Below are 25,645 nucleotides of genomic sequence, written 5' to 3' on the forward strand. Positions count from 1 at the left end.
ATTTTTTACAATGATTTAAAGCCTAATACGAATACATACATTCTTTAGAAACAAGAACTATGTGCTTTAGAACGTCTTTACTTCCTTAATATCTGAATTCTTTATTCACTGCAGTTCTCAGTAGATAGAGCTTGGATTTCGGATGAATGTATAAAGCACAAAAAATACAAGCTAGAGTTTGTATCAAATTGAAGTAAGCCTTGAGAATGTGTTGGTACAGAAACCAATGACTACAAATGTCCCATGGCACCCTTACTACACACCAAAGATTTTTGCGAAAGAAATGGAGACAAATCTTTTTCTGTGCAGGTGCCATATTGTAATGTCAGCCAAGTCAGGCAAAAAGACTGAGGTAGGACATGATTTCAGGTGCACAGATCTTCTGTTTGACGTTCTTGCTGAGATCTCACCGGCTATGGTAACCTACTAAAAATACTGTGCATTTCCTTCAAAGGTCTAAACACCCATTAGAAGTAGACTGTCAGTTAAGACTCTGGTCATTTACAGTAATTAAGCCCTTGAAGGAAGCCATATGGCACTTGTTAAAGAGGGCGATGAATGTACAGTTATCCTTAACAAAATTAAGAGGAACTAAAGCAATGAGCCCCATTAGCAGTAATGTTAACTGACTGCGTCAGAAATAATTTTTTTTTCTTTCTTCTTTAATCAATTTGCCAGACATCTACGGGCGAGGGCATTATCTGAACAGTAAGCATCACCTTCATACCTGTCTCTCTGAGTTCTCACGCAGCGTCTCTATGATCTTCTCCAGCTGTGACTTTTCCTTCATAAGGTCATCACTCATTTGTTGGCTGCTCTCAATGGTCTGTCGCTCATGAATTAATTCCGCTTCTATTTTCTCAAGCTAAAAAAAAAAATGAGGTAGTTTTACACTTATAGTTAGCAACCAAGTTCACTTGGGTCCTACAGTAATGAAAGTTCCTGAAAAATGTTTTCCAAGCAGCCCTATAAGGAGACACCTTTTTATAGTTTGCAAAGACCCCTGCTCAGTACTGAAAATGAATGTTAAGCAACGTGCTAAACACTATAATTCAATGGAAAGTTATACAGGACTATACCATAGCAGGTTTCAAAGTGTAAAGCGACAAACAATTACCTTCAGGTGAACTATACACATATCTCTATAACAGATACATATTGAATTAGTTTCTCCATATATTATTGTAAACCTTTCCAGTATTTCCAAATGACCACCCATTCAATCTTAGTGTTGTAATAAGAAAAGCAACAGCCTCACCATCCCTTTATGAATGTAAAATTGTTGGAAATTATCACAACAAACAGGAAACTCCTGTAAAAGAATGCCTGTGATTTGACTTCTGTGTAGACTGAGATATCAGGGGATGTCTGTAATTTGGGAAAATCAGAGAGCCAATCATGTGGGCAGGGGAGATTAGAATTTTGGGCTGTTATATATAAATAAATGGAAGAATGCCCCATAGCCATAGTGACAAAGAAGATCATTTAATAAAGGTTTCACTAAATCATAGCTAGCTGCAGACTAAAATGAAAGGTCGTGTTAAACTGCAATTTTGCTTAACAAAAGAGTTTTTCTTCTAAAAACAAGAACAGAGCCGATATAAATGAACCATGCATAGAAGAGGAATCGGTCATCAATAATGACAGCCAGTAAGAAGTCAGCTTGGCCATACTTAAACTGTGAGCCATCAGGATCCACCAGGACCCACCACAATCTTTCTTACCAACCCAGATGACAAACAGATATAGCATGTACTCAGACAAAACCTGTTTTTTGAAGGCAACAAGTGACAATACTGAAATTGTCTCAAAACAGTACTGACATTTTCTCAAAAGTTCCAATTTCTCATCAGTTAATCCTTACATGGCTCAGTTGTGGAAAGGGATGCCCAAAGGTCCCATCTCTTTATTAGGCTGTGTAGTGCCACCCTAAAACTAGATAGATCCCAGGACCCCAAAGACCAACATGTCCTATTGAGTAGCTGTGGCCAAGGTCTGTCCACTATTTATGTTACATATTAATAATTTTCACACCTGCTCCCTTATGCATCTACCATAAGAGATATCAATCATGGGCAGGTGAACCAACAGTTCACAAATTGGTTCAACTTTTTTTTTTTTTAAGAATAGCTCATATTATTTTCACATTATGAGTTTATTCCAGAACCACCATAGAATAAGAATGTTACCTTCTTGCTTAGTCTTTGGTTTTCTTTTTCCATTTTCAGGATTTTGGCATTCGCACCCTCTGTGGAGCCCATTGCTTTCCTCAGTTCTTCCACTGTGGTCAGCAAAGTTTGGTTTTCCATCTCTAATTTAAGCAGCCGGCTGGAGGTCAGCTCATTCACTTCATGTCCCAGTGACTTTTGTGGTGCTACATAACATTTACAAAGAGGCCATGCAATTTAGATTTTATCCATAAACTATAGTGTAAAATGCTTTTTTTTAGTGATTAATCTCCAAACTTAAATTATTATAACGGTTACAAAAAAAATAATAGACTCCTTATACATGCCCAGAAGAAATAAATCACAAGAAAATCTCATAAAATGAAAAATGTATGGCATAATCTCAGCAAGACATGATTCCTTAACCCATGAACGACACAAATGTGTGTAGAGCAGTTGTTCCAATTTTTAAAAACATTTTGTAAGGTTAAAGCAGAAATCCAGCCAAGAAGATAAATACACCAAAGTATACTGGTTTAAAAACAATAAATAGCTTTATAAAACTAGAGACACAAGCATGGGAGGAGGTAACAAGGGAGCTAAAGAGACAGATGTCTTGGGAGGAGAGATTGGCTGATATTTGAGACAACGTTGGTGATGTACTTGAAGGAAGAATTGTTGATGGCATTGTATTATGTTGTTAGTTTTTTGAATGTTATTCGCTGAGTGAGTGGAAGCCATTGGAGTGGGGGTTACTGAACAGTTGGGTAAGGTAGATAAGTCTTACAGTAGTGAGTAAGGAGTTGGAATAATCAAGATGAGAGATAGAAAGTGATTGGATTTTTGGTGTCATTTGTCAAGAGGTAAAAGTTAAAGGAGGTTAGGGTGGCGAGATTTGTACAGTGATTGGATGTGGGGCCAAAAGGAGAGGTCAGAATCCAGAATTACACCTAGCATCCTGACATTAGAGAAGGGACTGGTGGTTATGCTACTGATCTCATCGGAAAAGTTGGTGGGAGGGAACATGGGGGAATAATATAAGCTCAGTTTTGAAAAGATTAAGTTTCAGGTAGTGGTGTGACATCCATGCAATATGTGCGAGGAGACTGATGGGTTCAGCTGAGGAGTAGAAAGATAGATTTGAGTGTCATCAGCATAGAGATGGTTTTGGAAGCCTTGGGCGGGTTGTTAACGTAGGGAGGTCGTGTAGATAGGGATTTAAGGGGTTGGAGGACAGAGCCTGGGTCCAGGATGAACTGGGCTCAGAGAAAGTGGGTTGAATGATGTGGGAGGAAAAAAATTACTGTGGGAGAAATCTCTGGAGTGAAGCTGAATATTGCAGAAAAAAAACTGTTTTTTATGTTTTATTGAGCAATTCATTTTTATCCTGCTATTTTTGCCTGGAGTTTTGATTTAATCACTGAAAAATCCCATTTGATCTTATCAATGTACAGTAATCTGTACCTAAACTTGCATAGCTGTAACTATTGGGCAGGTGTTATGTAAAGTATATACAATATGGCTTTACCTACACCTCTAAAAACACTGTAGAAGCATGATCTTACAAAATAAAAATGTAGCTGGGAACAAACATCACTTACATATTACACTAAACAAGATACTTGTATAGCATAATTAGAAAGCATGACCAAAACACTATGCGAAAGATCCAGAGACAGACCTGACCTAAAATGTTCCATGTAGTTACTACCACATTTACTGGCGTTAACCCCTTCTTTCATGTGAAACTGATATGGGTGTAATTGTAAGCTACTGTAGTAACCATTTCATATACATGATATAAAGCAAATGTCTTTATAATTATTTATGATAATTAAGTTATATAGGGTCCAGTGCAACATTTTAAACAACTTTTGGAACCAACGTAAAACTCCTTTGAACAGTGTCCCCTTAAAACCTTTCATTGCAGTTAGCAGGTATAAATGGGAGCCCTCAAGATGCCCTAAGTATTTAGAACTGAATATGACTGTAGATCGTATAGTATGCCAGGTGGTAGTATACAATAGTAAACGTGCATACGCCAAATATGTTCCCCACAAGGGTATACATGTATACCGTACAACAACGACAGACATCTAGATAGACATTCTTCATACTTTCCGGGAGATCACTGGTTTTAGACAGCTGTTCCAGTTCCCAGCCAAGATGTAACGACTCATCCATGCTTTGCTTCTGAGCCATTTCTAGAGACATGTTTTCCTCCATCAGCTCCTCAATTCTTTTCCTGTCTAAATCCCGCTCCTAAGAAGATGGGGATATTATTAAGGCAGAGCTGTATTTAAGCCATAACAGGTGATCAATATGAATAAATGCAAAGGCAAGTAGCCATACAATAATAAATGATACAGTGTTCATACAAAGATTTGTAAAGTGCATATCATGGAACTCCAGCTGTAGATCCTAAGTGTTTATTTTGTAAATCAATCTACACATAATTATTGGCAATGGAGGTTGAAGCACTTCAAATCAGTCTCTAGGAAAAGTGACCTGGAAAAACCTTCACTTCTCCCCAACTATGTTTTCATTTGCCATTTTGCAAAGCTTTAACACATTCATTCCTTTGTGTTTTATGTCTACCTACCATCTTTGGACTTTATGATGGCTAAGAGTGATGTTGCACAGATAAGTCTGCTGCTTGACACCTGAAGAACAAAAGTTTTAGGTGCCAACCATACTTTAAGTTCTTTTCTGTTCTCTACCTGGTTTCTGGGATTTGCTCAGTTCTGCTTTATACTCTTACTCACTCTACTAGAAGTTGCTTTCAGGTAGCCGTTACTGGTATGACACAGGTAAGGTGTACAGATCAGCCAGCTATTTTGCTGTTTATTTATCCCCAAACAATAAACCTAAAATATCTGCAAGATATTCTCTATAAAAACTTCGGTAGCATGCCAAATTATTTTAGCTGTATCATGTCAGAAAGGGTGAGGACTAGGACACTACCATACACACACACAAAAAAAAACCCAAACATATTAGGTATATATTTTTATATACTTACCATCTCCATGTCATGGATTTTAGCTTTGCACTGTATGTTCTCCTTCTCTAGCTCATGCAGTTTATCAGAGCGAGCTCGTGCCCCCTCCAACTGGTCTTCCAACATTATTTTTGTTTCTAGAAGCACCTGATTGTCTTCTTTTAACTCCTACAAAAGACACATAATTATATTTCAGAAAGATTATTTATTATTACTAAGGGGAGCGTGGGGTTACATAATAACTGGTTCACTAGGAGAAAGTTGTGGTAACACAATTACATATTCTGCAGTGTAACCCTTGTGGAAGGAAACATCCAATAAAGAGAGCCAAAGGCAAAATACATTTACAGTGCTGGATATCATCACTGTTCATTTGTGCCATTATAACATAGCATTTATTCCTTCACTGACTGTTTCTCACAATTATGTTTTACTACATTCCTCCTAAAAAATTGCTGTGCACTTCCTGTGCCTACAGCCGCATAGCTGTATATCTGCAGCGTGAGAGCACTGTGCCTCTGTCTGCTAGTCTCGGTGAGATTTGGTAGTGGACAGATCTCCCCACTTCTTTCATTCTATCGATCTGTGCACAGCTTCCACAGTTCAGGTTGTTTGTACAATGTGTTGAGACATGGCCCACTTACCTCTACCCTGGCCTTGTAAAACTCAATGTCGTGCATCCGTTCTTTGTACCGACTGACTTCACTTTCAAGCTTGTCAACTCGGACAGCTTTTTCCCTGAGTGCGTCCAGCTCATCCCTGTACATGCGGGCAGATCTGGCATCAGCCACCAAATTCATGTTCTAGAGAACCAGAGTTGGAAATATGGAGATAGTCAACATTCATAGCAAGCAGGCATTTAGTTGGCTCCAAACAAACAGGCCAAACATTTCTAACAGGACAACATCTCCTTGTGTAAGATTCTTTGTAAGTTGATCTTGTTGCTAATACTTGAAAAACAAGAAGTCCAAACGTTTTAAATTATTTGCCGTCATAGGTTTGTAAATTTTTGGAAGCATCCAACTTAATCCTATTTAGGGCCTGTGTTAATGGGCTATTGTTTGCACTTTGCACCTAAATTGCTTATTTCCCCTCACAAGTCCATGGGAATGCAAAAGTAGCTTAAAGCAGGTCAAATGCAGGGCAGCAGGAGGTCAACTGCAGGTAAAATATACAGATTCTGTAGTAAATTACCAGCATTTTGTTCAAACAGTTTACTGTAACATCAAGTTGGTCACACAAGGGCTCCCATAGATTTAATGTAACATCAGGTTGGTTGCACAAGGGCTCCCATAGACGTTTGAGGACCTTTCAAGGTCCTTGCATTGTCCTGAAACATCGGCTAAGGGAACCCTTACATGATGAACATGAGGGTACAAATAAAGCATTTGAACAGAATGACAGAGTGCTGGTGACTTACTATAGGGCTCCATAAATTACTCATAGGTATATTTTAAGAAAATATTTGAATTCTGGGGTTGGATGTATCATCTTGACAACCAATCTGACAAGCTTTATTTAGTACCCAATAGAAGATATATAGATTTATGAACTGGCTATACATAGCACTTGCCCTTATAAAATGTCAGAGCAGATCCTTTATTGTGGCCTCTCACATAAGCAGTGTCATGAAGAGTATTGATAAAATGTCTGTTTGCAAAAACATCTTTTCTGCTGAGACCGACTGCTGAGGTCACCAGACTCAGGAGTACACTGGGCACTTAACTCGCACCTGCAAAAGGACATGTGCTCATAAATAAATACTGATGTTATGAATATTTGAAACCTATCCGAGCATGGTTTCTATCAATTCAACATCAAGAAAACACAAAAGAGAAAGCAGGAAGAATCATCCAATCTTCAGGAACCACAAGCACACCATATTGCCATATTCTTTGATAGAGAATTAATGCTGTATGCAAATGCCACACACCAATCCTGTACTAAGAGAATTATAGAAGACACCATTGCTGACCTTCTTAATAAAAGGATAGTTGTCTTAGTGTCTCTCCCTTTAATACTTTCTCAGTCACTGATCTAGAAAATACACAGAAATCAGGAAAGTCAGACTGAAGTCAGACCTGACCTGCAAGTCAGTGACTCAAATTATTGAAGTCATTTCATGAAACATTATAGCCAGTTCACTAAAAGAAGAAAAAAAAAAAGAAGGTCAACAAATGGCAGCCTTCATATTTCCTCCACACAAAACCTTTTGTTTATTTTTAGCTTTGCATAGATTGAAGAAGGGCCGGAATATCTGACAAAGTTTTATTGGTAATTGTCCCTGTTGTAGAGATTTCCCCTCACTTTCTGTCATGCAGACAATGTGTGTGGGGTAATCAATTAATTTTTATTTGATTGTTGAAAAAAAATGTTAAGTGTGTGACAGTAAAGCAAGCAATGAATAAACATTTGTAACTAAAAAATGGCTAAATGCTGGTACGATAGACTGATAAATACAATACATTACGATACTGTAAATGGGCAAGCATATGTTATGGTGACAATTTATACAGTCTCACAGGCTAAATAAACAGAAGAAAATAATAAGACACATAACATACACCTAAAGGCAGCGTGTGCCAGGCACATTATAAATCATTTATAGAGTTAATGTGACCTCTGACCTCCTGCTGCAGTCTCTTGAGCTCTGCTTCCAACTGGGCTACCTCCTGCTTACTATCCAGAAATTGTTCCGTTTTCTCTTCCCTAGACAGAAGAAAAAAAATAAAATCCATCTGACAATGTTTTCTTAAATGTTATTCCAAAGCAGGATAAGGTTTCAATTGATGGTATTAAAAAAAAAAAAAAAGGTTTAGTACACCATTTGATATAGTATATAGTAACATAGGCAAAAAATTACCAAAAAACAAATTGCTTTTCTGGTAGATCAACCTGTCTATGCCATCATGCAGAAGGAAAAACACAAAGTGTCTATTTATAAAAGAGAAAAAAATGCATAGATATTCTTTTAGCAAAACTGCATGCACATTTGTGCGGTGTAAATTAACCAGCATAGCCTCATTAGTTTTAGGGATTCCTCACACAATGTATAAAGCTGTGACTGTGGATGAATGGGGAAACATTGAATGTTCTCATGGTATTTTTTTTTCTCCAATTGGACGCTCTTAGGGTATTACATCTTCTGCTCAAATGTTTTTAATGTATTTTCTCTTCTGATTGGATGTTCCTAGGATACTTCCTCTTTTGATCAAATGTTCTTAGGGTATTTTCTCTTCTGATCAAATGTTCTTAGGGTATCTTTCATCCAGTCCTGCTTATTTTTACCTGAGAAATCCATACGATAAACATAGACCCCAAGGTGTTGCGATATAAATTGTATATACACTGCTTGACCAACATAGTACTGTAGCACGAGTCTGGTAAATATATTTCTAATTGAAACAAGAGCCCAATCTTTTTTTCTTTGTTTTCAATGAAGCGGAGATGGGTAGATCCCCTGTGAGGTTTCTAATGCTGTCTGCATCCCTAATAGAGAGATTTCCCCAACCTTAGTGTCCCAGTGAGGGAGGTCACCGAGGCCGCTAGTGAGGTAGAAATCTTACCAATGAGGGTACTAACAGCAATACAATGCACCATTTTAATGCAGTAGGGAAGGACTAGAACCTTTGGCAGGCTTATATTGTTATCTTTGTCTTCCCCTCACTCTGTTTCAGAGACAGTGGTCACAATGAGAAGAAGTAATGATAAGGCTTCCCAATAGGGACACAGACAACAGGTTCAAACCTTTCCCATCCAAAAACTAAAAAACCTTTAAGATAAGCTTCCAGAAATCTAAAAAAAGACAAAAATGAGATCGGATTATCTGTTTTTGGAAGTAACTAATACAAAAGGGAAGGGAATGTACAAACTGAAACTGATTCATTGTTAGGATATATATATTTTCCTGTGAACAGAACAGCCTTATCAGCATGAATGTGTGGCACCAAATACATCCTGAAAGCAGACAAACATCATTTCAGCCTGGCAGGGCAGCTTACAGACCTTGCCATTGAACTCCTTAAATCAATAATTTTGAGTTATATATTCAGAGAAGCAATTCAAATGCCCGGAACATTAAGGATGTTTTAATGAGCTATCCTACATCTATTGACCATAGAGTAAACCAGTACTGACAAAATGTATAGCTGCACCATTTCTGAACTCTCCTTTTCAAAATACTGGTTGCCTGGCTGTTATACTAGTCCAAAGGCTACTGTACTTTGAGTCACTGACCTGGAACAGATTAGGACTTTTAATTTTCCTCAGACTACTTTGGCTGCATGTTTGTTCCAGCCAAGTAAACAACAGGAGGTCAGCAGCAGAAGCATCTGGGAGAAATGTATCAATTCTGTGGCATGGATAAGTGAAAAAGATTCTGCAACATATTTACTACAGGTTAAAGACTGAGTCATAAATTCCTCCCTTAGCTGCTCTAAAGTAGCACTTATGACAGAAAAAAAACATGACCCTGACCACTTGTTAATTGTGCGCCTGTTTAGAGTGAAACTCTGTCTTATCTACAGTAATAAGGCTGTTGCAGACCTGTCTAAATCTGTCACAGTTGGTTCCCCAGGATAACGGGCACCTGGGTTGCAAATACACAAAGAAACCGTCGCATAGACTTAAAATGAGGTAGCCTGATTTGCATTTAATTGTGTCACTAGTTTGCTTGATAAATGTCTCCCTCTGTATTTTTATTTGTACAGGTTTTCGGTTAAGAAAGGTATAGACTTGTAAAGGGCTATATTTCGAAAGTCTCCAACATCTGCAGATGTCTCTTATGCTGCAGCATAGGAGGAGAGGCTGGAGGGAGCGCTGTGACAGCTGGCAGGCTCAGAGCTTCAGGTGACTATGAATACTGTGTTAATTTTGTATACATTTGAACCTAGACAAAAACGAGCACTTAACCCTTGCAGTGCAGGGATAGCCCAACTGCAATCGTTAATAAAACATTTTTTCCTGGAGTTCTTCTTTAAAGGTAGAACTAAAGCCAAATCTAAACAAAGCCCCTGCCAGACTTTTTGCCATTTTTGTCCCATTGGGGAGATGTCCCTTCACTTCCTGTCTGATAGCCGCAACAAAACGTTTGGAGGAAATCCTTGGTGGTCAGCAGGGTCACCGGAAGTAGTGCCCCCATTGGAAGATTTCCCTATCAGATGAATGGGTGATCTATCAGATGCGATCTACGATTTCACTTTCTGGGCGGTCTCCATTAAGTTCCAATTTCCTAGGGTTACTCTTAGGACTAAAGTGTTTGTTTTTTTTAATTAAAGTGTTTTTTTTTAATTTATATGTCATATTATTTCTCTCATTATACTGCAAGTCTACCAGACAATGTCTGACCGAAAGCAAATTCTCTAGAGTCTCTAATGACATGGAACACTCATAATGCTCTTGGACATGAATACCATGTGACCTTTGCCAGGGCTTTGGGTCACATTCACAGCTTTCTTCTTTTATTTGTAGCAAGAAAGTGGCACATTTTTACTCAGATTAGTGTGATCTTTTAATGCCAGCCTGCTGGTTTATGTAATGTATAAATGTAATAACAGGTCGGCTTTAAGAGGCTAGCACAATATTACAGAAAAAAATGCTGCAAGGTCAGCTGGAACACTTGTTTACAAGAAATGCGTTTTTGACTTGTACGCGACAAATGAGGCTCTTATATTCAATATTCCTCTTACAGAATAACAGTGGGGGGCTGATTACAGGAGTAACTCGTTCAGTGCTCAGAAGACGGCAGCAACACTGCAGACTAACTAGCAGTACTATGGGATCGCAGGCCTGAAAGGGTGTGCTTCTGAGGAAAACGAGAGACCTAGCATTCGTTTGCATGTCTAATTACAGCTTTTTATCGCTAGACTGTGGAGGCCTGCACCAAATTACCAAGAGCACATTGGCGTTAAATGTTTAGGCTATCTATTAAGTGTCAATCAAGATAATAACTGCAATCTTCAGGCTAATTTCCCAAGTGCAGCTGTGCGTAGAATATTCAGGGTGGGCGTCTCACAGCAGCACAAGAGAAAGAGCTCCCACTATGGTACTCTGTCCCAGCACTTCAACACCTATTCAGCTCATATCTCTGCACTGGCCTTCATCTAATCGCCACTCAAAAACACTATACAGCAGCTAATTACAGTTCAACTACAAGACTAACTATCCTGCTTAGGCATATGCAAGAATATTCAGTCTTTATTATTATTATTATTATTAGAACTGTGCAGGCTTAGGAAAGATGCATATCTGTCCCCTTATTTCGCGTGTGCCTGAGAGGGGAGAGGCCACCATGGTTCATACAGCTGCTGCTAAACTCCTGCACATAGCAAGAGAGTCTCCCAGCTTCTGGCAGTATCAACCAGTATTTGATAAAACAGTGTCAAGGCAGGGGGTGGGATCTGTGGACAGTCAGAAACACTGATGGTCTAACTGAGGTGATTATAGTAAAGGCAGACCCATCCACTTAGCATCGGTTTAAGTCCTGGCAGAGCCAGCGGTAATATTACCAGGGCAGATGCTGGTAAGGATATGCAATACAGTTTGCTGAAACCATTAGAATATATTTCTGTAGTAAGCATTATCATATGGGGAACTAGTGGGGGGATCTGATCAGATATTATCTGAAGATGCTACTTATACCATAAAGGTAACCTAATCAATGTGAGATCCATAGATGGTGTTAATTAGTGGTGTTCTCTATTAAATGTATTTAAACAAATAGAACAGTTCCACTTGGATAACATCGGTGTGTCTACTGATATCTGAAGACAACATCTTCTAAAAGCAACTTTTTTTATTTTTTTTTATTTTACTTTGATGCTTGCATAATAACCATATCCCCAACAAATGACATACAAACCCCAACCATTACAAAAACAAAAAACACTTCTCTAAAACCCCTGCATGCGTATGACTCTAAAAAACAAAAACCCTCCAGGGGGTGTATAAAAAAATATAATGGAAAAAGCCAGTCCACATATGATATAATGTATGTAATCTCTATAAATATTTGTCTATTCAACCAAGTTAGGCTGTCCGACATTGATGATCATCCAGTAGCTTTCTACTAATATGAAGAGAGACCGCATGTGCATCAGATAATCCATATAGATCGCTACCAAAGTATCTCCTGCTGCAACAATGACCAGTATCTAGCAATCCGCTTTCAATGTGTACAGTACTGGATTATAATTCATCAAATGTAGGCTATTGAGCACTAAAGCCTCACAATTGAGAACTCTAAAACAGAACAAATGACTGTAATCTTAAATCATGCTAGGCATAACTTGACAATAACCCGGGCGGAAAATTTGCATAAAACAAGCGTGGTTTACTGACAATGGCACGTACGGTCTAAAAAAATAATCTGGATGGGTTAAAGTAAATTTGTGGTGCCACCACATGGCATAAAACCACCACTGCACAGAAAACCAGGCACTTCAGGCCTCTACAGCATATAATGCTGGCAATGTAATGCTTGGGGCCTATGTGACTATGTGGTGGAGAGGGGAAAAATCATGGCCAGGACCCTTGCTGTTCAAAAACGTTGCTGTAAGGCTCCCAGAAACACACTGGTGGGCTAGAGACTAAAGCAAAGTATTTTCTGGTATGTTAGTGCTTGCTTATGCTTCTGATGCGTCACTACAAGTTTACAGGGTCATTTACACTATTCCATGTATGTTCATGCATGTTTTTTGGTGAGTTCACACAGGTTTCATTGAAACATCCCATTCATTGGTATTGGCCCTTAAAGTGGACCTGAAGTCAAAAAGGTAAAGATTTGCTATGTTTGATATGAAACATTTGTTACTACTACGCTACCTGCTATTCTCTTTTCCTGGAGGCTCTGACATAGGAAAGCAAAACCCTGCCTCCACCAAGATGGCTGCCTTCACACAGAGACACAGTACAAAACATTTGGAAAGAAGGGGCTGGACCCATGTGGTTATCCCTATTGGTGGTTCCCATTCAACAGTAGTCAAGTGATGTGAACTGGCTAATGGGTAGACAGTTTCTGCAATCCAAAGAATCTCCAGTCTCGTTGGCTTGACAGTGAGCACAGTAGATGTAAGAACTGAAGCTCCACAACAATTAAAATAGTCCAGATACAAATGTATTCCATTAGGGTCAGTAGGACATTCAAGTAGAGTAGCCAATGCATATCGCGAGTCCAAAATGCACCCCCTTCATCAAGTCTTAATTAGAAAAATCATGCATGTGGACTACAATCCCCGCAGCTTGAAAGTTGCATTGTGCTTTGATTATTTCAGGCAGCAGCTGGTGTGATGCTCTTAATTCCTACATCTACAGTGCAGAACAAGGCATGATAAGTCAGTATTGGTAAAAGATCAACTGCAATGAGACCCAAGGCAATACTGGTGACTAGTTATTTACTCTTGGCCTGCTTTTTTGGGCACAGCCTCCAGAGCGCAGTTCCTACTTTAACAAGTTTCAATACACCAAAAAACATAGCAACCAATCTTTTGCCAATGCTGCACATCACAGAGCATGTATATTTACATCTACAGCATGTGTTGCAGTGTCTTGAAGGTCAGGTGTATTGTCTAAAACATTGACATGTATTGGGGGGGTCTATTATAAATTAAAGAGACAACACCCTCCTAAAATTCATGTGCAACATGTTTTCCACGTGCGCACACTAAAGTGTTAATCCAGCTCTAATGTCACTCTTCCCAAACCAAAATTACACAGATCCAGTCCACATCCAAAAGATCCATTCTAAATCACAGTAAAATCTGCTTGAACTCCAAGTAGCCTCGGTAAGATGAGAAATATTCACAAGTGAGCAAATACTGGTGCCCAATAGGGTTTTGACAACAAAGGCATCAGTAGTAAGTTTTGTAAGGACTGTCAGCCTGTAGTTTCCATTACAAATGCTCATTTTTTTTTCCTTTAGTCTCTGCATTTGTCTTTGCTGTGTGCAGTCAGCAGCTCTTTGTGACTGTTCAGCATAGCTAAGGAGAACCTCAAGGGAAAATAATAAAAAACACAAGCAAGTTGGGAATTCAAGTAACATTCAAAAGAGGAACAAATCTGACAGATGCCAAAAGAGAGATGTCTGCCTGTGGCAAGCATACCAGGGGAAAAGCTTGGGGAAAACAAAAAGAAAATATTTTACGTAAAAAGGACAAAAGTGAACAAAATAATATACCATTGGGTAAATATTTTGGTGACAATTAGTTTTACGTTAACATGAAAGTAATTTTGATGCAACTCCAATATTCTCATGTTGGCTGTTCAGAGTAGTAGATCCTTCCTGTAGTATCTACATTTAAAGAAGAATGGCAAGAATTTTTTTTATCAACCCTTGCAGGGGGGCTACCCCCGTACTGCAAGGGTTAACTGCTTGTTTGTGTCTAGGTTAAAAAAAAAAAACCTGAAGTTATAATCAACCAATGCTCCGTGTCGGGTTCTTCTTAGACCGGTCCTTCCAACCTCTCTCCCCCTCCTCTGCAGCAGTCTAAGGTCCTGCAAATCATTACGTCTATACACAGTGTACAAAAGTGAGGATGCTGAGGAAGATTACAATGTGATGCAGGGAGAGAGAGATACAGGTTGGAGGGAATGCTGTGACAGCTGACCAGCTTGGAGCTTAGGGTGAGTGTATCTTTGTTATTTTAGCACCTAGATGCAAACAAGCACGTAACCCTTGCAGTGTGGGGGGTAGCCCCACTGCAAGGGTTAATAAAAAAAATCCTGGAGTTCTTCTTTAAGTCAGAGAATAGAACTCTACAGGATTTAACCACACTTGAGCTGTCTATACAGCAGTAGAATTTCGCTCGATAAAATAGTTTTCAGAACGTTCGTTCAGTTTTCTAATAGATAATGGGGTTGAAATCGATGACAGATTTTTGGTAGTGATGAAACAATTGGAAAGATCAGGATGTAACATGAAATTCTAACAGTGAATGTGGTCTTTGTTCAGGAAACCTTATTCATTCCAAAATCAAATGTTAAAATCAAACAAAATCTTGAACAACAGTCTACCAGTCTCTAATACCCAGCTGCAAGCACCATTTTCATATTCTGACAGTGGGCAGCAGTCACAGCAAAATTGTGAACAGCGTGGATGGAGGAATCTGTTATATTTTATTTTGTCCAAAAGGTTGAATGAAAAAAATATAACAGTGTATACCCTACTTAATACTTCCACATACGATCCAAAAGTCTTTTCTAAGTGATCTAAGATTTTATAACATAATTTACCTTGAAAAATTAAATAAAATTATTAAAAAAATTAAATATGTAGAAAAATAAATGATAAATCAAAACTACAACATAGATATATATTTTTGTATACACACACACACACTTTTAAAAAGACCTTAGATACCCTTATATATGCCTTTGAAATGACTCCAATTTTCACATTCCTACTATTTAGGAATATACAGTAAGGAAAGTGAAAAGTGGAATTTGGGGAGGGTGTTAAACTCTGCGCCTAGTGACACCTCTGATAATAACTGTGACTTAACGGTGTAAAAGATAAACGGCAAAGAAAGGAACAATAGCTGAACCACTAATGTCAGTTCTGGTTTCTGACCTCCTGAAAAAAAATCCTTTTAAAATTGTATCTAAAAGGAAAAAGTCTGCCTCATAGTAGTGCTGTACATAAAATCTAGATGGGAAACACCTGTGATTCAGTGTATTCCAGCATCTGTAGATGAATAAGCACTTACAGCTCCTGCCTCAGCCTTCTTATTTTAGCCTTGGCGTCTGCCAGCTCCACTGACAGGTGCTGTCTGCTCTCCGTCCTCCTCATGCTGGGCGATCCAGAGGGAGACTGAGCCAATGCTGGCAGAGGTGTGAAATGAAGGGAGTCCCTCTCTTCTGTCAGCTCGATAATTGTCTGGAGGCAAGTGAGAAAAATTAACAGTCTAACACATTCATCACTGTACAATAATATAGCACTTTAAAATAAAAATAGAGATGAGTTCCACATATCTGCAATGAAATAGTCACCAATAATCTCTACTTCACATTGGGGACAAGGCACAAATGACAGTGAGGTGCTGCTGTGATCCAAATCAGCCCATTTAGAAATCTACTTTTAAAGTAGAACTCTGAAAAGTTAAGGATCAACTCCAGAATAAGCAAATATTGTCTTAATATAGTAATCTTACTGGAATTTTATTGTACTTTGTGTATTTCTTCCAGATCTGTGCTGTAATCCAGGGTCAAAACTTTGTGCAGGTGTTTCCTGTAATGAAGACCAGTCACTGCTGCTCTCTCTCGTTGTGCAGGGTGACTGGTCTTGTGTCTGCCCTCCTCTGCAGGCAGCCTGTAGTGGGTGGACCTGCTGGGTCCCTCCCACAGCTCTAGTTTCTGCACAGGCTATGTGCAGCACAGTGATGATGTCACTGCTGAACTTACAAGGTAATATCTGGTTTTGCAAAGGCATTTGGTGTTCACAAAGTGGATTTTACCCTTTGTGGCTATTAAGGAAACTTTTTAAACAAACTATAGATAGTTCTATGTAGTCAGGAAAAGAATGAAATCCCCGTTAGCAATGGCAGCATCCATTGTTCTCTCAGCACAGGTTTATAGGACACATCTCAAAGTAAACCCTGACTATAATTAAAGTGTTAAAAAAAAGAAGGCATGCTGTACAGCAGACACCTTAAAGCTTCTACAGTATCTGCACCCCTTAACCTCCCCTTCTAGCGCCACATAAATCTAGGTAAATACCAAATTTCTAAAAGTCAGTATTTGGATAGACCTACAGTAGTTACCCCACATTATGGCTGGTCACGTACAGTGTACACATCTGCCCCATTCCCATTCTTTATTCTTTTTTTATGCTTTTCAGTGGCTGTGGTCAGCACTTGTCCAAAAGAAGCAGTGACATTATGGCTCCTGCTGCTACAAGTCTGAGCATTTTGGGAACGTGTGTCTCAAACGCACACGCAAAACGCAATAACAGTGCACTTTATTGCAGGTTGCTTGCTTGCTGTGACATTACCAGCTAATGGCTGGGAAGATGCATGTTTTTCCCTGCCTTTGCAAGGTGGAACAAAACGCAGCACGCATGTCGCAGATTTTGCTACATGTACTGCTTTCCCTGTTTGTCTCGCATATGGGGACCCATTCGAATCAATAGGGATGCAGGACAAATGCGGAAAACAAAAGTACACGAAAGCGCACCACTGTTTACCACTTAGTCAGCTATAATATCAAAATGCAGTATTACAAGATGCTCCATCTGCATGGTTAAGTGCTGCAAGGGTTAAGTGCTTGTTTCGCTCTAGGGGCTAAAACAAAGCAGGTATATTCACCCGATCCTCGGTCCTGCAATGTTGACTGCTCACCTCTCTCGCCCTCTGCTTTGGTTGTGGTATGTCCCTTGGCAGCCTCACGTCTAATACAAGTGAATAGACCTTGCATAGGAGGTGATAATATAGGCAGGGCTTAGTTCTCTGGAACCTGGGGCAGCCTGGCGGGACTGAGGATATCTTTTTTATTTTACACCCTATACCTAAATGAGTACCTAACCCTTGCAGTGCGGGGGAAGCCCAAGTTTAGGATACACATGTAGATTAGATATGAAATGACAAAACCATGAAGACTGGCTTGTTATCAATGGTTTCCCTGAAAGAGTTCAGAGAGTATCTGTGCAGGTTCTCTAATAATCAATAGCTGTATAGCTGAGATTTATTATAGAGGTTTAAAGAGATTTCCTGCATGATCACATACTGTGTTTATATAGAACCTCCTACTAAAGTGAACCTGTCATATCAAATGTAAAAGCCCACAATTAATTCTGCAGTATTAATTCTGCAGTATCGAAACTTCAGTCTATAGTTAGTTACTGTCACACATATATTTCACGAGATGCAACGATAGCATTTTACTGTATTTTAAACTGACCTTCAGACACATATAAATAAATGCTATTTAAACCAGTTATGTTTTTATTAGAAAATTGTTAAATATTTTTAGCATTAGATTTAGCATAGACACCTGAATCTGTCTTGATACCAGCCTCCTGTGATGTTCTGCAAAGCAGAACTCAAGCCAATTAAGCCTCTGTTGCTTTACATCACATATGTGAGCATGCTTAATGAAGGCTAGAGAAGAGGGATGAGTTCACCAGAGTGCTGCTGCTCCTTTTAGGTCCAACCCCAGTATAGGGCGGGTTCCGGACTAAGCTATAGGCAGTACATTAGGCAGAGAGGTTGAGGAGCTGGTTGTGGTGCCTGGTAGGGATGTTTGGACCACAACACTAGCTAAACAGAATTACATATAATTACATATAATTGCAATCCTCTGTAATACTTTTGACTGCATTGTAACATTTCTACATATACTTAAAATGTTTGGCTGCATCAATCTAGTACATTTTCAATATTTTTTTTTAATGGGAGGAGTATTGGGAGGTTAAAATATTCGTCCTTAGAGTTGGTTTTGGCACCATGCAGCTGTCTCGCACTGGGCTCTATATGAGAGCTGAGCGATCATGTAACCGCTGATCACTTAGCTTTCAGACTCCTTCCTGCAGAGAGTGGTGACTGTCGGTCACTTCCTCCTGCAGGCATTCTCCCCTTTCCATTGCTCCAGCACTCATTAGAGGGACAGACAGGGGAGGGGGTAGGCACAGCTGGCTCCATAGAGGCAGAGCCAACTGGCAACCAGGCAGCTGGGTGGATCCTGACAATATTGTAGGGATCCTTCCCGGCTGCAATGCAGCTCTGCACTGGCAGCATATAGTGGGCAGCAGTCCGCTATATGCTGGTTTTGGGTCGCAGGCGTACATTAGTAAACTTACTCCTGTGACCCAAAAGAGAGGTAAAGCCAAAAGAAGGTTTGTCTTTGCTTCCCTTTTAAACACAACAAGCATTTCAATTTCTGCATCAAACATTTTGGTGCATATGGAAGGCAGTATTGAATATTGAAGTAGATCTGATAACCTAAACCTATGTTTATGTCACTTTGCATTTTTTTCAACCACAGTACTAAATGTGAATCTCAGTGCATCAAAAACGAAACTATTTTTCTGCATTAGACTTGCTTTCCATTGTACAGCTCTGTACACTGGGCCCTAAAACAGCTAATCTACTAAAAGATGCCCCTTACCCAATCCCACATATTTTTACAGAGGTAACTTTAAACTCTTCTTTAAGAACAACTATAGTAGCTCGCATTTTTCTATCCTGTTATCTTCACTTTAAGTGGGAGATAAACCCTTAGCAATGTTAGCCAACTATGGTGTTCTAAAATGGTTTAAGAGCTATGAGAATGGCAAAACTAATTGTTTCAATCAAGGCTCAATGAATAGCCAATGAGTAGCCATCTTGTTACATACCTCTGATTGTTCATCTCTTTCATCCACCAGTCTCTTTAAGTGGAAAGCTACGTTTTTCAGTAATGATTCCAGATCATCTGGGGAGATGTCAGTAGAGTCCATGGACTGCAGGTCCAACACATTCTCTGGATTATGAGTTACCTTCAGAAAAACAAGAGATTACAAAAAGTTTACGATATGGCTGAACATATCGTTTCTCAGTATAGCCTTATAAACATTTAAGATCCCGAGTTTACTGCAAGCTAGAGACCTCTGAGAAAACTAAGTTTGAAGTGTTTACCAGATTTATTCCCAGATTGAATCTATATTGCAAGCTGACAACAGGAAGTGTACATATCATCCAACTTTTCCCCATAAATTGTTAAAAAACACATTTATTAGCGTGTACTTCCACAAGCAGGAAAAAGAACATAGCAGACCTCTATAATCAGCCTGAATGTTATGCAAGCACAAAACCCGTTATTCTTATTGCAAGTAGCATGCTTGGTTACCTATAAATATCTGGGAATTTACTCAATAAGATTACCTCAAGATGCTTTAAAACACAGGCCAACTTTTTACAGTAATATCACTGAAGCATAAAAAAGAAAGAAGGCTGAATACAGGAAGAACTTCAGCCAAACCTTTTTTCCTAAGGTTCCAATCCTGTCCCTGGGTGAGTATCCAAGCCAAATGCAGCTACTTACATTAGTTGCATTTATAGCTTCATTACAATTGTGACATTTTATATATGTTCTTTAAAGCTAAACTCTAGGCAGATATGAAAGTAAAAAAGTGGTGCAGATCTATATATTTTACTTGATAACTTCTTGTGATCCCCTGTGCAGTAGAAAAAGATGGTAACCACATAAAATGTATAACAAGCCTTTTTAGGAGGGTGCAGATGGGAGGGCTTACAATACAAAACACAAGCCAGCTAGCCTGCAACAAAACAAATGACCCTGTCTAACAGTATGCGTTAAAATCAGAGGTTTTAGTTGCACAGACCTTTGGCCAAAAATATGTAGAAGCCACACTGCCCCATCAAGGCACCTCTGTAAAGTGTGGTCCTAACTCTATTTACAGTATATGAATCTCCAAGTGGGAGCATATTAATGCAGTCGATAAATGAAATGCAGGTGTACCAGAAGGGAACCTACTCCTCCTCAAAAGGTGCAGGGACGCACTGGAGGCCCAGCAATCAAAAATGCACGCTGGGAGCCCCAGTGCGCCCCCTCATCAAAAATAGTCAAACTAGAAAAAGATGATAACCGCATAAATTTATAACCAGCTTTTGAGGAAGAGTAGGCTACCTCCTTGTACACCTGCATTTAATTTATCGACTTATCCCACTTGGAGATTCATATAAATAGAGTTAGGACCACACTCTACAGAGGTGCCTTGACGGGGCATGTGGCTCAGACTGGGTGTGGAAGGGGAAATACTTGGAGCCAATGAAATGTCCTGCATGCTATTTTCCTGACAATGAGCAACAGAAGAGAGTGCACAGTGATGACCCCATCTCTCTGCTGCTGTTCCTTTACTGGCCATTCAGCAGGATAGATGTGGAAAGATGATTTCTCTTTATTCCTTAACTGTAAAAGAGGAATTGGTGGCGTTATACTTGTTGTTGTGCTGCATGATGGAGCAGTGTAAATCTCGGGTATAAATGGACTGAAATGCAAATAATTTGGCAGGTAAATCAACTCCTATGAATTGAATCTGTGTATTTAGGCGTTTACCTGGAGTTTAGCTAAAATAACACTAGCTTGACACTGTTGATAACTGCATTTCAATAAGTGTCCACTGAGGAAGTGCCTATTGCATAAAGAAGTGTAGTGTGCTGCCAGACATGCACAACATGAAAAAAAGCCACCTTGGATGACTATGGGTGTGTCATGGGGTGAAGCCTCTAGTAGCCAACAGTGGAAAGGATTAATAGGGGTCATTGCTTTATATTTTTTAATCCAACAATGCTCCATTGTACTCGATTAGTTCTCCAATATATTTCCATTTTCACTCACACTGTAATCCCATTGTTGGCATACCTAATAACAAACATAAGCAAGCCACAAGTCATAACCTCAGGATGTTCTGAAAATTATTCACAACAGCTGGCCTTTAACTACTGAAAACTTTGTGCTTGCAGATCCGTGATAAACAGGCCATTTATATCGAGACTATTTCGGCAGTAAAGCAGGATGCTTATCTGTATTTTATTCATCACTCATGTGATCTTCATCCTCTCAGACTAAAAGTTTTGTAACATGCTTCAAAATAAATGTCTTGCACAACAATGCAAGAAAGAGGCAAATCGAAATAATACCTCTTGGATGTGAGCTGCAACAGCTGCTTTTGTGTCAAAATTCAAGTCTTGTATTTTATCAATAAATTCTTCTTTTCTTGCACACTGAAAAAATAAACAATAATAATGTTAAAGTGCCCAAAATGCAGTGTGCATAGTTTTCATATGCATTTGTAGTGGTGTACATTTCTGGTACATAAACCTAGAGAAAAAGAAGAATATGATGTTGCCTATAGGGGGTGTCCCTATTACAAGATTCACCCTTCTCCTCCTATTCTGGTGATAACCATCATGGTCTATCCTAATGACAACAGTGACCAACAAATTTAGAGGGACAACTTTCCATGTGGGACACTAATAGCAAAAAAAAACCTGACAGGAGTTCTTACACAACCTCTATCTGTCACAAACAAAACATGTACCTGGAAGATTCACCTGCAGTAAATATTTGGTCAGATTCACTGCTTTATAAATAAGTCCATTTAAGTTTACTGAAATTGTGTAATAGAATTGATATAATGTATAAATTACACTATTTAGCATGTTGATTGTGGTTTACCTGAACTGCACAGCCCAGCATAAGAAGCAACATCTTCTTCATTTCTTCTGTACCTTGTTCTGGTAGAAATAAAAATGTAAAATGAAAATATTGGCAGATATCCAAACCATTATTGTATCATCACAACTGTATTTTAGCTGTGCTGTGCACTTTACCTCACTTTCCTCTCTGCCAGGCTAAGCACAGGGGAGATTGGCTGCAGGATGTTTAATTACCTTCATATTGTTGGATTAAGTTAAATAAGCTTGGCAGCAACTCTGTCATCTGCTTTCATAATCAGAACCCCAATCTGGCCTTTCTTCAAAGTATCATGTCAGATGGGCTCAGTGTGTTCTGTTCACAACACTGGTCATGGTATTGTGCAGGACATTTCTCAGAGCCTGCTCCAATCATATATTTGTTGGACTATTTTCTTATTTTCAGTAGTAAAAGGGGATGGTCTAAAGGCCTATCCAACAACCAGCACAAGCATAAGTACTTTCACATACCTAAAATAAACTTTGATTGATTTTTCATATTTTAAAGTATATCTAAAGCCAAAACTTTTTTTCCCATTTTGAATAGAGAAGGGAAAGCTTGAAGCCACGGTAAGGTTTTTTTTTTTTTTTTGCCATCTGTGACCTATTTCCCTATACTTCCTGTACTGTTGACAGAACAGAAAGGGAGAGGGAAAATCGCTCCAAAGTGAGGGAAATGCCCTCTTAGACAGCTGTCACTCCCAAATTTTACATTCTTCCTAACTTTAAGTCCAAATAATAGAAGGAGTATCCCTCTCATGGGGACGCGTCAAAAAACCTGATAAGGGTATTAACTCCTCAGCACCTTATCCACCATTATCTATCTTATTATCTATTTTATCAACCACTGAAAATATCTAAAACATTTTTTGCCAATTTAACTGAAAAGGGACAAAGAAAAATAGGTACTTTGCATTGTGCTTGTTAAGCATTTAGATTGTACAGTAAAAACAATTTACATTTATCAGCCTTTAGCACAGAATCTCGATGTAAGAACCCTTCCTTATAGCCTTATGCATTGTCAGACTATGAGGAGCTGATGCTTTACAGACTCAAATCAAACTTTTATTTTGGTAAATATAAGCAATATAAGCATCTGAATCCCACCCACGATCCCATGCAGATGTACGCTGAGTGAACCAATTCACACTACATGATGGATATTGTAGTTCAATCCTGCAGTGCCGAAAAGTCATAGGAAGAGACGTCAGCACTTCCATGATCCCTCCTTACAGCGCCCGGGCATTGCAGCTTATACCTGGTTATTGCGATGACATCAAAGATTAAAAAAGTGACATTTGAAAAAGCTATATAAATTGTGGATAACATAAAATCCTTTTTTTTTTCCTGCGGCAAAGGACAGAAAAGAAAGCTTGGGATATTATGACTATCCTAGAGTTAAGCTTTAGAGCCAAGGGTATTATTATGAAGCTGGCCCTTGATTTGCTGCTATAATAGACTCTGCTTATCTATGAAGGTTTTCCACTAGATGTTGGGAATTTGTTGGCGGCATTTGTTCCATAAAGCCACAAAAGCATTAGTGACATGGGGCAGTAATGCGGAGTGATCGGGCCTGGCTTTTATTTAGCGCTTCAAGTCATTCCACAGTTGTTCAGCTGGGTTGAGGTCAGGCCCCTGTCCAATTCTTCCAATTCCATCTGAGCAAACTAAATCTGTGCAGTCGTAGATTTTGTAACAAAGTGAGCAGGATGGAATTGTCGAGATTTCTATTCAATTTAATTTATGAACCCATGTTTGAACGCTTACCATATTAATGTTCCTTCACCTTCACATGCAGGAAACATTATCTTGGTACATGCCAAAGCCAGATGACAAAAGGTGAAACAGGTTTTATCATTCCATAAATGTGTTTCACTGCTCCAAGGCAATGTTTACATAACTTCATCCTTTGCTTGACATTTCACATTGTAAAGTTACATGGAGGAACCTGCCACAGGCGACAGACCTGGTTACATCAAATGAATAGGAATCACCAGCACAGTAAAAGATTACAAATGATAAAGTCCATTTAATCGGACAGATTGTCATACATGTTGCAATAATTCTAACCGATGTTTCAGGGCCGCATAGGGACCCTTCATCAGGGCAACAATGTAACGGTATTGCAACATGTATGACAATCTGTTCGATTAAATGGACTTTATCATTTGAAATCTTTTACTGAGTGCTGGTGATTCCTATTCATTTGCTATTTGATGTGCACAGCGCCATCCGTGAGTATCACTACAAGCACCATTATTGTGATTTTGGCCGGAGACGCTGCAAGGAGTGCAGATGGACATATTGGACTTTAAGACCTGGTTACATGACATGGTCCTTAAACTTCTGTTCAATTGCTCACACATGGTAGCACATCTTGCTTAGCGCCTGATTATTACATCCTGCACTACTGTTGCTGCCTTGAAACTTGCCAGCAAGTGTTTCAAAACACAGCTGAAAACATGTGACATTTATGCATCTCCTAATAGCTGCACTTCACAATCACTGAAATTATAGTGTCCAAAGTGCACTAGCAGGGCAGAAAGATGACAAACTCTCTTGCTGGAAAGGTGGCATCTCATGATGATGCCAAATTAAAGTTAGTAAGGTCTTCAGTATGGCACATTCTACTGGCAAATATCCTTGCAAGGCTGTGGGCTTAAAAGTAAGCCATCATTAGGAAAATCCAGGACCCGCCATCACTGTCCTCTCTCAGAGAATACTAGCTACCTGGCTGTTACACTGCCCCATTAGCCTTAAACATGCAGTTCAGACAGAAAAAAAGTCAGACATTTCTACCACAATACACATCCCAGAACAGAGAATGAAGGTATTGAAGCAAGCAGATCAGCCTTACAGCCAAGCAACTAGCATTTTGAGAAACATTGCTCAGCAATGACATCCACCATGTTTCCTACATGAAAGACTACTTTTACGTGTACTCCTGTGTCAGCAATGGATGTGGATTAAGTAGTCAGTTCCACTCATTGGAAGGGGTGTCTGGATACTTTCAGTTTATATTCTCTATAAATAAATAAAGCAAATCTGTACTCTACCCAAACCTGACAAGCACCATAATGTACCAGATAATACCTTTTTGTAAACTGTCCCCCTTAGACTGTACCAGTGGACCATGCAGAAGTTTCATTTTTGGAATTAAGACATCCAACAAATGTGTGGTTTCCCACTTTCCTTACTTGTATGTGTCTATTGTCTAACTGTCTATTAGAAAAAGCATGTTCATTCCATTGTGAACACACAAGAGGATAAAAAAAAGGGAGGGGTGTGTACAT

The 25,645-nt window shown here is 39.1% G+C and overlaps 1 protein-coding gene across 2 annotated transcripts in view; it reads right to left on the minus strand.

The window, feature by feature from the left end:
- CCDC88A (coiled-coil domain containing 88A) overlaps positions 1–25,645 on the minus strand; it is a 134,396-nt gene that overhangs the window by 48,703 nt on the left and 60,048 nt on the right. For both annotated transcript variants that reach the window (XM_018564339.1, XM_018564337.1), the window contains exons 5-14: positions 22,336–22,394; positions 21,798–21,881; positions 19,493–19,633; positions 15,870–16,039; positions 7,797–7,878; positions 5,814–5,972; positions 5,191–5,337; positions 4,286–4,430; positions 2,190–2,374; positions 728–865 (exon numbers count right to left, since the gene is read on the minus strand). In XM_018564339.1, coding sequence (XP_018419841.1) covers positions 728–865; positions 2,190–2,374; positions 4,286–4,430; positions 5,191–5,337; positions 5,814–5,972; positions 7,797–7,878; positions 15,870–16,039; positions 19,493–19,633; positions 21,798–21,881; positions 22,336–22,394 — 1,310 coding nt within the window. The remainder of the gene's footprint in view (positions 1–727; positions 866–2,189; positions 2,375–4,285; positions 4,431–5,190; positions 5,338–5,813; positions 5,973–7,796; positions 7,879–15,869; positions 16,040–19,492; positions 19,634–21,797; positions 21,882–22,335; positions 22,395–25,645) is intronic.

Source organism: Nanorana parkeri, unplaced genomic scaffold, assembly GCF_000935625.1.
Source record: "Nanorana parkeri isolate BGI_ZX_2015 unplaced genomic scaffold, ASM93562v1 scaffold744, whole genome shotgun sequence".
NCBI classification, from domain to species: Eukaryota; Metazoa; Chordata; class Amphibia; order Anura; family Dicroglossidae; genus Nanorana; species Nanorana parkeri.